The sequence below is a fragment of the Andrographis paniculata genome, unplaced genomic scaffold, assembly GCF_009805555.1.
Source record: "Andrographis paniculata isolate CXL003 unplaced genomic scaffold, ASM980555v1 Contig15END, whole genome shotgun sequence".
Classification (NCBI taxonomy): Eukaryota; Viridiplantae; Streptophyta; class Magnoliopsida; order Lamiales; family Acanthaceae; genus Andrographis; species Andrographis paniculata.
This window is the reverse complement of record NW_026137435.1, coordinates 1,532,412-1,545,618: the sequence shown is the minus strand read 5'-3', so window position 1 is coordinate 1,545,618 and position 13,207 is coordinate 1,532,412. Positions and strand designations below refer to the sequence as shown.

The 13,207-nt window shown below is 38.8% G+C and overlaps 1 protein-coding gene across 3 annotated transcripts; it reads right to left on the bottom strand.

The window, feature by feature from the left end:
* Window positions 1–5,227: 5,227 nt before the first annotated feature.
* LOC127261752 (uncharacterized) lies at window positions 5,228–13,076 on the bottom strand. Of its 3 annotated transcripts, none has more exons than XM_051290132.1 (11): window positions 12,685–13,076; window positions 12,266–12,369; window positions 11,440–11,542; window positions 11,172–11,259; window positions 10,463–10,606; window positions 9,142–9,200; window positions 7,590–7,657; window positions 7,451–7,502; window positions 6,563–6,700; window positions 5,645–6,235; window positions 5,228–5,564 (listed from the first exon to the last, which is right to left on the bottom strand). In XM_051290132.1, exons 2-11 carry the CDS (start codon window positions 12,271–12,273, stop codon window positions 5,346–5,348), a joined length of 1,470 nt encoding a protein of 489 aa, XP_051146089.1. In that variant the 5' UTR covers window positions 12,274–12,369; window positions 12,685–13,076; the 3' UTR covers window positions 5,228–5,345. The 3 variants fall into 3 exon arrangements, with proteins under 3 accessions (XP_051146089.1, XP_051146083.1, XP_051146073.1); XM_051290126.1 differs by having other exon boundaries at window positions 12,739–13,076; XM_051290116.1 differs by having other exon boundaries at window positions 12,759–13,076.
* Between the last annotated feature and the right edge of the window lie 131 nt (window positions 13,077–13,207).

Sequence of the window (13,207 nt, the reverse complement as noted above, 5' to 3'; positions counted from 1 at the left end):
TAAACACTAAAACCCTAAACCCTAAACCTTAAAACCCTAAAACCCTAAACCTTTAAATCCTAACTCTAAAACCCTAAAACCTTAAACCCTAAAACCCTAAACCCTAAAACCTTAAATTCTAAAACCCTAAACCCTAAAACCCTAAACCCTAAACACAAAAAAAAACCCAAAACCCTAAAAGCTAAAACCCTAAACCCTAAACACAAAAAAAACCCTAAACCCTAAAACCTTAAATTCTAAAACCCTAAAAAAAAACCGTAAACCCTAAAAGCTAAAACCCTAAACCCTAAACCTTAAACACAAAAAAAAACCCTAAACCCTAAAACTCTAAAACCTTAAAACCCTAAACCCTAAACCCTAAAACCCAAAAAAAAAAAAAAAACCCTAAAACCCTAAATCCTAAACCCTAAAAAAAACCCTAAACCTTAAACCCTAAAACCCTAAAACCCTAAACCCTAAACCCTAAACCCCTAAACCATAAACCTTAAAACCTTAAACCCTAAATCCTAAAACCCTAAACCCTAAACCCTAAAACCTAAATCCTAAAACCCTAAATCCTAAAACCCTAAACCCTAAAACCCTAAACCCTAAACCTTAAAACCCTAAATCCTAAAACCCTAACACCCTAAACCCTAAACCCTAAACCGAAAACCCTAAAACTCTAAAACCCTAAAACCCTAAAAACCAAACCTTAAAACCCTAAAACCCTAAACCCCAAACCCTAAAACCAAAAAAAACCCTGAACCCTAAAACCCCAAACCAAAAACCCTAAAACCTAAAACCCTAAACCCTAAACCCTAAAACCCTAAATCCTAAAACCCTAAACCCTAAACCCTAAAACCTAAAACCCTAACCCTAAACCCTAAAACCCTAAACACTAAAACCCTAAACCCTAAACCTTAAAACCCTAAACCCTTAAATCCTAAACCCTAAAACTCTAAACCCTAAACCCAAAATCCTAAAATCCTAAACCCTAAACCGTAAACCCTAAGCCCTAAACCCTAAAACCCTAAACCCTAAAACCCTAAATCCTAAAAAAAAAAAAAAAAAAACCCTAAACCCAAAAACTTTAAAACCCTAAAACCCTAAACCCTAAACCCTAAATCCTAAAACCCTAAACCCTAAACCCTAAATCCTAAACCCTAAAACCCTAAACCCTAGAACCCTAAAAAAACCCTAAACCCTTAAACCCTAAACCCTAACACCATAAACCCTAAATCTTAAAACCCTAAACCCTAAACCTAAAACCCTAAACCTTAAAAAACCCTAAAACCTTAAACCCTAAACCCTAAACCCTAAACCGCATCCAACCAAACACTCTCGACTGCCTGGGCGATTTTACACTGCCGCCGTTGCCGACCCCCCGTTCCGGCGGTTCCAGACGCCGGACGGCCATTCTGCCACCGTCAATCGACTCGCCGACCCCGCAAACCCCTCCTCCACCAAGCCTCGTTGTCGGAAAGAGCCCCCAGCCGCCGGTCTCGATCACCTCCTCCACGTCGTCGTCGGGGAACTCACCATTGCCGGCGATTTCAGCCCGGTACTTCATCACCATCGTGGTCGCCGTCCTCCATAACCTCCGTAGCTGCCCAGCCGCCGCTGGAATCCGCCACTGCGCCGTCGCTCGCCACTGCCCTGTTTGGTGAAACATTCGGCGCCGATATCTCTTCACTCCGGCGTCAGACCGCCGATCGGCCAGCACCACTGGACTCGCAGGCGTGAGGAGCCCCCACTTCCACCCTCCGATCGCCGGAATCCGCCGCCGATCACGATCCCAAAGGTTGGCCTCCCGAACCTTCGCTACCGCCGTTCGGAGTTTCCCACCGTCCAACCTCCGTTTTGACGACGGCCTCATGTTCCCCGGCCGCGAAAACCCCCAGGGCTGTGCCACCGCCTCCGGTCGCCACCACTGCGCCACCGTCCGCCGTTGCCCTAGGCCGCGACACCATCGGCGCCGCCGTTCTCCCGACTCTGACGCCGGCTCGCCAATCGGCCACCACCATTGGGTTCGCAGGTCTGAGACGACCCAATCCCCACCCCGCGGTTGCCGGAAACCGCCGCCGACCCCGCCCCCGACGGTTGGCCTCCTGAAGCGTCGCCGCCGCCACTCCGGCGTCTCTTGACGTCCGACCACCCTTTCGACGACGCCACCGTGTTCTCTGGCCCCAAAAACCCCCCGACAGTGATCGAGGGCGCCGGTCGCCCTCTCCGGCGGTATGCTCACCCCCGCCCCCCTCGTTTACTGCCGCTCGCCATTATCCAGCCGCTCCGGTCGCCCGACCGGTGATCTGACGCCACCACCGTGTTCTCCGGCCCAGAAAACCCCAGACGGTGCCCCTTCGACGCCGGAACAGCGCCCCGACGGTTCCCTAGATCGCGACCTCTGCTGGCCCTCGTCATCGTTGCTTTCCGGCCTCTCCGGTGGTCCGACCGTCGATCTGACGCCACCACTGTCTTCTCCGGCCCTGAAAACCCCCAGACGGTGCCTCCCTGACACCGGTACAGTGCCCCGACGGTGCCCAGACATCGCGACTGTCACTGGCCCTCGTCGCCACCATTTTCTAATTGCTCCGGTGTTCTGATCGCCGATCTGACATCGCCGTTGGTCTCGCTGGCTCCTGAAACCCCAGACCCACCACCTTTGCTGCCGTTCTCCGATGACAGCCGCTGCCCCTCGCCGGTGTTAGGGTTCTGCCATGGAATCGCCGGTGCCGTCTGCCCAGGCTGCCGCCGGCCGCCGCTCGTCCCTTGCGGGTGCTGATTCGATGCCTTTCGCCGCTGGTACTAGCCATCTACAACCCCGGAAGTCTTTTGCCAGTGCCGTTACTACCGGATTTGATCCCGAGATTTTGGAGGACAGTCCTTACTCTTTCTTGGCGGAACCGCGACCCGCCACTATTGGCCAATGGGTCCACAGTGATGGACGACCGCGCCTTGCTTTCACTGCTGCCGAAACTGCAAGGTACACGGCCTCACACCTGTATATTCTTATTGAGAAATTTTCACACGGTCAAGTACCTTATGAGCATTTCTATTGGGTCCAAACTGTCCTCCATAGTTACCTGCATGACACTGAGAATTTTCTGAACTTCTCATTCAGGAATACACTTTCTTATTATTTGATCTGCACAAAATTTATTAAAATAAGAGTCATCCCAGAAGTAATATTCACATCATGCTTAAACGTTTTATTATTATTATTATTATTATTATTATTATTATTATTATTATTATAAGATGTGAATTTAACAGGTTCTATTCCACATGCCAAAAAATTAACTATATCGGAGAACCGTGGTGTTTCTGTATGGAAAGTGTCAATAGAATATAAATGTTCATCAGGAAATAAATTTAAAATCTCTCTATTTATCTCTTTTTCAGTGGTTGGCAGGTTGCATAAATGATCTGCTACTTGATTTTCTACTCCTTTCTTGCCCCGAATTTCCAAATCAAATTTCTGCAACAAAAGAATCCATCGCATTAATTTGGCTTAGTATTTTTTTTTATGAAAAAAAAATTTAACAGCAGAATGGTCAGTATAAACTACTTTTTATCGTACCAAATAGGGCCTAAATTTTTCACATACAAATACTATTGCTAACAACTCTTTTTCTGTAGTACCGTAATTCTTTTGTGCATCTTGAAGAGTGTGACTAGCATAGTATATAACATGCAATTTTTTATTTTTTCTTTGCCCTATAGCAGCCCCGACTGCATATCACTTGCATCACACATTAATTCAAATGGCGATCCCCAGTCAAGTGGTTGGATGATAGGTGCTGATATCAAAGTAGATTTTAACAATTCAAAAGCCTTCATGCATCCACTATGAAAGCTAAATTGCATATCTTCGCATAAAAGCTTTGATAAAGGTAAAGCAACTTGATAGAAATCCTTTATGAAACGGCGATAGAAACCGTCATGTCCAAGAAAACTACGAACTCCTTTCACATCCTTGGGTGGGGATAAATTCTCCACAACCTGCACCTTAGCCGGATCAAACTAGATACCATCGACGGAAACTTGGTATTCCAAAACAATACCTTCTGTCACCATGAAGTGACATTTTTTCCAATTCAACACCAAATTTGTTTCTTCACATCTAACAAGTACTTTTTTCAAATTCTGTAAACATGCATTGAAATCACAACCAAAAACAGAAAAATCATCCATGAATATTTCAATGTTATGTTCTATTAAATTAGAAAAAATTCCTTGTTCAACATATACTTATTGCCTTCAGTAATTGTGTTTCCTTGTTCTTTACTGAAGTCTAAATAATTATTGCCTTCCGTTGAAGGCAATAATTATGTTTCCTTGTTCAACATGATAGCTCTACAATTCTCTTTAGGATTCGGATCTAACATGCTTGGCAGAGCACCTGCTGCCTTTAAGATGCTTCTCTAGCAATTTGTCCAATTTGCATTTTCATATTTTTCACCGAAGTTTGCACCTGCTGAATGGTTTGTTGTTGAGAAATTATAGTGTTTAACAAGTCACGAAAGCTTACCTCATTCTCCCCAGACTTCTTTGCATTTAGTTGATGGATTTGTTGATCATGCAGGCCTTGTGTAGTAGATTGTTGTCCTCCCCTAAATTTAGTGTCCTGGTTGTAGCCTTGATTGAACCTTCGATCTTGATTTTGGCTTTAAGGGAATAAAGTTAGTACCTTTTATTTCTTTACTTTTTTTCCTTATTATTAAATCAGTGCTTTTCGTATATGTTACATAGGAAATACAGTTAGTGCTTTTATTTTTGCATTTGTTTTCCTTTTTATTAAATATCACGAGATTTTTCTTTGTGCTTTAGAGTGTCTTGGCCCTTTGTGTGTCTGTGTGTTTGTTTATGTGTGTTTTCTGTGTGTGAGTCTGTCTGTATTTGTGTTTCACTGGTTGTCTACATATGTCTATGTGTGTATATTCGTCTGTAGTCTGTATCTGTCTATTTCTATGTGTTGGTGTGTTTGTGTTTGTATGTGAGTTTGAATTAGTCTGTGTGTGTGTTTTTGTGAGTGTTTATCTATGCGTGAAGAGGCATTTGGGTGTCCGTGAGTCTCTGTATGTGTTTGTATGTGGATGTGTCCGTGCGTGGGTTTGTGTGTATCTATGCGTGTATGGGTATATGTGTCTGTGTCGATGTGCGTATGTGTTTGTGTATATTTATGTTTGTATGTGTGTGAGTGTGTTTGTGTATTTATATCTGTCCGTCTGTTTTTTTGTCGGCCCTATTTGGACATCAACCCGGGTTGGGTTTATATTTTTCGATAAATGGAGCAAACATAAGAAGCTTTTAGTAATTCATTAGGACAAACCCGGTAGTCGTAAATACCAGATTCAATACCAGATTCAGGCTGAGAAAAGTGGTAGCTTCTGCTCACCCGAGGCGAAGGAGATGATGTATTTCTTCAATGGTGAAATATAATGAGCTCCCTGAAACGCAGCACCTCGAAGAACATTCAATGGCCCCAAATCCACAGAATAAGCTTTCTGAAACCCATCCAAGATCGCCATCATCGCCATGTTCGCAGCCTTTCTTTCTGCTTCGTATCGCCTCAGCAACGCCACCTGCTCATACGAACGATCGATCCTTCTTCAGGAATGATCGAAAAAGAAAGAATATTATCAACATAGCAGCAAAAATATACCTCGCCGATATCGGATCCGACTGAAATGCCCTCGGCAATGACCTTTCCGAGGGCCATCGCATCCCCAAAACCGAGATTAACGCCCTGACCGGCCAGAGGATGAACGGTATGCGCAGCATCACCGATAAGCGCAGCCCGTCTCGACACATACGTGTTAGCGTGATTCAGAGATAGAGGAAACACCATTCTGTCCGAGGCGATTTTTTTAATTTTCGGTGGGACTTCGAAGCGCTCGTCGGCTGACGGTGTTTTGTTTCCGACTAGCCATGGGAAGGCAGGTGTGGTCTGAGATTTTGGGCGCGGGCCGTAACCAGCGTCGAGTGCACGGTTTACTTCGTTGACGAAATCATCCTCGGAGAGTGATTTCCGGGTTAAAGATTCGTCGGGGCTCATTGTCCAGACAATGTTGCTGAAGTTGTCGCCGATTGGCAGCAGAGCGATTGGGCCGTTGGGGAGAAATCGCTGCCAAGCGCAATGGCTTTCTTCATCGTGCTGTACGGTGCATATAATCGCACTCTGAGGATACTTCCATCCAGTCGAGCTTATTCCGGCTATTTCCTTGACACGTGACTTCGAGCCATCTGATCCGACCTACAGAAAATATCACAGGGATGAAACAGGGCCGATTTTAAAGTTGTTTTAAGGGTGTGTTTGTTTGAAGGATTTTGGAGGATTTCCACTATTCATCCAATTTTTTCCCCCCAAAAACATCAAATCAAACACCTATTTTTCATTTTTTATATTATACTAAAAATCAATTTTACATTCAAAACATCACATCAAATCCTATTTATATCACATCATACAACTATTCAAATTCAAAAATTTTACTATTCAAATCCCAATCCAAAATCCAAACCCCCAAACAAACACACCCTAAATGGAAATAGGATGGCATAAGGTGTATTTGAAACTTACAACTAATTTGGCGTACAAGTTAGTCCCATCACTCAGTTCCAATTTCGCTAAAGAGCCACGAGCACTTGATGAAGAGCTTGGTTGTAAGATCATTGAGCTTAATCTCGAAGAGTATATAGTATTCTGGAAAGTTGCCTCCTGTCAAGGAAAATATTTCTAAAACTGAAAATACTAAACAAAATTCTTCACCTCGAAATAATCATTGTAGCAAATATTACGGACAACTGCAGGTATTTCAAGGGCCAACAGGTAGATCAACAAAATTTATGAACTCAACGAAATCTCTCCAGAAAGAAAGCATGAAGTATCATTAATTTAGGGCTACAATAAATAATACTCCCTCAGTCCCATAAAAAAAAAATACATTTTTTATTTTTGTTTATCTCAAAACAACCGTATTATTGTACTACCTGTCTAATATAATAAGTACTCCACTATACTAATAGGGGCATTTTTGTCTTTTTCTCTACCACAAACCAATATAATACTAATATTAAAAAATCAACATACAAAAAACAAATGATGCTCTTATTGCGAGACGTTAAAACTAGAATTAACATTCTAGGGCATATACTTTGTTAAAAGGCATTGTTCATTGTTTTATTCCGTCAGATTTTGCAATGCTTGTCTGGTTTAACATTACTTTGTAGTGAACTAGGCTCCAGTCAAATTATAAATAAAGAATAGAATAACTAGTTCGTTCTGTTTTATCCTTTTTTTTTCTTGTTTCTGTTGTCATATACACAGATTAGTCCTTGTCCTTGAAGATAGATTTAATGATGCTAAGGATTTCACAATACTCGACAATGGTGCAGAAACAATTACCTAAGATAAAATTAGCTTCTTCCTCTACACATAAAAGGAATGGTCTTAAGAGTATTTCATTACCTGTAAGCATGCCAACAGAGATCTGTGAAGCACTTTATTTTCCACCACACACCTAAATTTCAAATCCAAAACAACTATTATCGGCAAGAAAGCACTGTTTGATAATGGAAGCAATGACACCTGCAGAAATTGCTCGTACCCTAGTACTTCTTTGTTGATGTCTTTTGCATTATACCTTGTATATCCAAGACCAGTGTAATCCCATACCTAGGATAAAAAGCATATAATATTCAACTGTAACTTCATTAATGATTCATGAAAAACAAATATCGAACTACTATCAAGTTCAGAAGGAAACGTAATAATATGATAGAGCAATTTGCAATTATCGGGCTTGTCAGAGCAAGATAAAGGGGCATCACAGTCATGTAAGCCAGAAGGGGAAACATTTGCTGCAAGCCTAAAACATAGAAGGTTATGTAAGATGAAGCATTAAGACATGTAGCTTACTTCTACAGAAAACTGAAAAACTAAGGTTTCTGAGTTCAGATAAATAGAGGTTCGTATAATCGATGATATATGACAGTCTTTTTTCTCCTTAAGCAATCATTTTTATGTCTTATATTCCTTCAAAATGCTCACAATCAAAAGGGTAACTAAGGAACTTTAAAATAATGCTTAAAAGATATTTTTCTTCAATTTGAATACTTTTGAGATCATAACCATTCAAAAGAAATGCTGAAGGTTAGAATTTATACTCAATCTCACATATTAGCTCTCTCGTTAGCTTCCGTCATTATCTCCTACATAGCTCCCTTATTAGTTCCTAGTTCTCGTTCCCTCATTAGCTTCTATAATTATCTCTTAGATTAACTCCTCGTTAATTCTTAGATTAAATTTCTCATCAGTTCCTTTGTTGTCCTTCCTGATTATCCGTAATTATATCATCAATTAGCTCTTTTTGTAGTTAACGACCTCCCTTTGTACTCTATATATAATAAATATATTTGGTTCGATTCGGTTAATCGAAAAATATATCAAAAACTGAAACCGAAACAAACAAAAATCAAATATATAGTATTTGTATTCGAACCGAATTTGCTCGATTAACCGAAAATTTGGATTGGGTCGGTTCAACAGTTCGATTCGAATATTTTGCCTACCCCTACATATGACTTTCAACCCCACCATCAAGCTTTGGACCATTCATTTCTATGTCCAATTTAGGTGTCACCTTTCAACGTACCTTTAATATGCCTATATCATCACCAAAAGGTTGTTGGCTACCATCTTCAATGATATCGATCTAGTCCCAACGTCCGCTCTTCTCCCGGTTGACACTGTAGGGGTTTGTTCTAATGCATCCATAAGTATCTCATAGATTAACACTCAATAATTCCTAGATTGGCTCCCTCATTAGCTTTCTATAATTCTCCTAGATTCCTAGTGCACCAATATGATTTATCATGATGGTATTCTCCCAATCTTTTCCCTTTTCACTTAAGATGAGAAAACCTTTAACAAAGTCAATTGACGGATGATGATAAAAATTGAAATATAATAAATAAATTAAACATGATTCTCCACAAGATCAAGATTAGAATAGACTCCGCCTAACCTAAATGCTTCTGAATATTGCTATCATGAAATCACTGCAAGAATAGGCAGCAGAACAAGAAATATAAAAACACTGATAGGTACATCAAAACAATCATTTCATGAATTAAAACATTTCTTCATCTCACTGTTACCTGCATCTTATCAAAATAAGCATGCCGTTGCTTTTCAACATGTTTCCAGGCTCCCATCTCTGAAAGAAAGGACAATTATACGTGCACAAGTCACAGTGAAGATGCTTATTTTCTGTCAAAAAGCAATGCAGCTCCATATAACTTTAATCATTTTAAGTATAAATATTGTACCTAAAGGTATAATGATGCATAGATAGAGCAAATAATGCATGAACACAATTATGTTTCCATCAATCTTTTTAGTCTAAAATCAAGGGAGTCAAAATCTCAATATTCTTGCAACACAATTTACACAGAAATCCGTAGAAAATCTTACCATGATGTGCGCATTGGTGTTGAAAACACCAAGTTGTGCTGTGTTAGTGTCTATATAAATGAATACAGGGAAAGAAGTGGGATAATGCAGATCAACAAACTCGGGTAAAAACATGCACCTTATCATAATAATGTTAGTCCTCAACAAGATTCAAGACAAATAATTAGGAAGTGAATGACCTATTGTAAAGAATTCTACATGTTTAGAGATCAGGAATTCAGCATGTTTTGAAATAAGCCAATTTTGTTTAAGTTTTTGTTTTTACTCTGTATACTTCTTTTTCCATTATTCCAGTAAATACCCTTCTCTCTTATTATCAATTTACAAAATAATGACCTAATCTAGATTTTTCTTTCTTCTTGAAGCTGTATTCCTTTATAGTTCATTCCCATCTCCAACTTCAAGTTAGGGTTTGTTTGTTTTTATGATAACGATTTGATATTGTGTTTCTCATAAAGGTATAGTTGTAGATTAATTATATAGTATTTTGATTGTGTAACTAATCAATTATATGATTATCACTTTTTTTAATATTACAGACATTTATTTTATCATATAATTTTTCTGTGGAGCTTAAACACACCATATTATGGAACGCGAAAGGTTAAGGTATATTGAAGAATAAATACAATAGCAGCAGCCCTCCTTATTAATCTGAAGAACCTAAGGTACTCAAGGGATGTGGGCTATTTCCCTTATTATTTCTTCATTTATATTGGAGAGTGCATGCAGCAAGGGCATATGTTCAGCTAGATTATCCAACATACTTTCACATGGTAGTAGGATTTTCCTAAAAGGCCTGTAAATTCTTCACATCTTATCTACGGCAATAAGATACAGAGTTATTTATTACTTTCTGTACTGCATATGTTTTTTAATGCTATGGTAAAGAATATTACTTCATTTAGAATAGAATTTCAAAATAGTGAAAATACACATATAAAGTAAATTTAAAACAGGAATGTCTATCCAACAATAAACCAATGACAATGTTAAAGGTAATACCTTTGAAAAATGCTATAGACGCTGGTGTGACAGTACTAACTCTTGGATCTGGACGATCCTCTTTACTAATAGCATCAACTCTGAGCAATGCAGGATTGCTATCAATGATGGCAACATTTAGTTGGTTTGTCAATGGCATGCTTGCTGAAAGGAATTAATGTGGAACTTTGTATTATTCAAGCCATGTGAGCAGAAAAGTTCATATTCTTTCGTAAAAATTAAGCATGAATTTTGAACCAGTTTTCACTTTTCACAAAAATGGCCTGCATAAAAACTCAAAAACAGAACAAATCATTTGTTCTAATTCATCTGTATTTAATTACCGAGCACATATTCATCAACAGCATGGAGTAAAATCAATTATGATACAAATTCTTCAGGTGAACGTTATATAAGCACAGATAACAACTTAGTGCCATTGAGTTCCTACTCAAATACATGATGATATATCTTATATATCTATGATAATATATGCTTCTTTCACCAAAACCAACAAAGCATATCCAAGAAATTGTATAGGGTAAAATCGGCAGATTCAGTGGACTGGAATGCATTAATTGCTTCAATAGTAAACACAAACTCTGGTCAACCAAACTTAGATGGCTCCGGAAAGCTACACAGAAAAATCTCAGAACTTAAGATCAAAATAATGGAAACAATTTAATGAAATCTGTAGGGGAAAAATACATTTAGGAAAAAAAAAAATTACCTAGAGAGCAAGCTAGAGCCATGCCAACCATGCCACCTCCAACAATAGCAACATCATGGACAGGAACATTCCCATCCTCACGCTCATGCTTGTTGTTACAACATTTAAGAGTAAATTTCAATATATTGCTTAAAGAATGGTAAGATGCACATTAAAGGGATGAAAGGGAATACAACTCTACATCATTTAAGAATACAACTCTACATCAATTCAATAGAAAGGGATCTCAAAAACAGTGCACATATAATAAAATTGTTACATTAGTTACCTGACTATTGATTGCGCCAGGCACAGCACCAGCATCACTACACAATGTCCTCTGTGCCAATTTCAAGGAGTGGATATTGGAAGCCACTCTTCTTGAAGTTATCCTTGTCAAAACAAAAAGGGAAACCGGTAAAGAGCCTCCAACTCCAAAATTTGCATAGTTTTGAACATACTGAAAATATTAGTAATAATAAGCTCGATAATCACTTGAAAAATCATATCCAGTGGTAATAGAAACAATAGTATTGCTGAAGCAGATAAAAGAAACAAAAGTAAGATAACCAGATATCTTGATGGCAATTAGTTTTCTCATACTAAGAATAAATAAAAGGAAAAAGAAAAATACTCCTCACGAAGGAAAATTCCTTCGAGAAAATCACAATACTTATCCTGCAGCTAAAGGCTAAAGCATGCTAATTCATCCTACTCTATGCATTAAGATGCATTTCCCAAAAACCCAAAAAGTTATTCCACTGAATGTATAGCAACAGAAATTCCTCCCTTCTGCTTTATTGCAAGAACCATTAAATTGCCCATTGCCTCATTATCAATGCCCCTGTAGAAACTACTCAAGCCGAATCACTGCCCCTGTAGAAACTACTCAAGCTGAATCACGCACACTTCATGCAAACTAACTCCAACAGAAGGAAATCAAAGTGATTATAGTAACACCAAATTTCAGAAAAATTAATAGCTCAATACAACTCCAAACAACAAAAAGAGAACATATTCAAGAAGATAAAAACCACTGAAAACCCAAATAAATAAAAAATAAAAATACAGCATTAACATAACCAATTAACCACCAAGCCAAAAAAACTCAATACCTGTTCATTGTGCGTAGATGTTCTTCAACTGGCGAAAGAAAGCTACTTCAAAGGAGAAGAAAACTGTCTTCAGCTATAATTCCAAGTTCAGCTTCAGTCTTCAGCTATATGATTTGAAAATGTTTTGCGTTATTTTCCCAATTCTTTATTTATAACATAATCACATACAAGTATACATAACTCAAAATAATTAATAATATTCTTCGAGTCATAGTTATCGTGTTGTAGGCTATGCCAATTCAGTTTTATTCTTCTTACAATCTTTTCTTCATGAAACATAATTTTACAAAAAACGATAATAATAGTTCAAAGCATGGGTGTCGATTCGTGTTTTTGTACTGAAGGTAAAACATAAAATATACAAACCGAACACGTTCAAAATTTCAACCCAAAATCCCGAACCCAATCAGGGCACAAACCATTTCAGTTCAGGAAGTCAACCCATTTATGTTTAGGATCATCGGATAACCCACCAGTAAACATAATAAAAAACCTGAAAACATATCCGTGTTTGATTGTAGGTCTCGCGCTGGGGTTTTTTCTGTAGAGTCACTGTAGAAGGCGAAGGCGACCACCGGCGGAAGCGTCTCCTTCGGCAAAAGAAAAAAAGGAAGAAAGAAGGAGAAGGAGAAAAATAGTTGAATCAAACCAGCCGGGGAGAAGAAAGAAAGGGATAAACGAAGGAAACTGGAGAGATGAAGGAGAAGGAGAACAAGAAAATCGAAGAAGATGTAGAAGAAAAAAACGGAAATAAAAGGAGAGTATAGAAGATGAGCGGCGGTGGAACGGCGTTGATGCCTTGATGGGGTTTGCGTAGTAGGCATTTATTTATTCTTTTTAATAAATCAAAAATTTTTGTTAAATTTGATATATTCTTTCAAATTTTGATATTTAATGCAAAATTTTACTTTATTTTTATAGCTAGTATCTAGCTAACGTTAC

Coding starts and splice junctions, on each gene's coding strand:
- LOC127261752 (XM_051290132.1), bottom strand. Junction 9,201..10,462: donor GTCTATAGCATTTTTCAAAG/GTATTACCTTTA, acceptor CCTTTCTTTCAG/AGATGGGAGCCTGGAAACAT. Junction 7,503..7,589: donor ATCAACAAAGAAGTACTAGG/GTACGAGCAATT, acceptor TTTGAAATTTAG/GTGTGTGGTGGAAAATAAAG.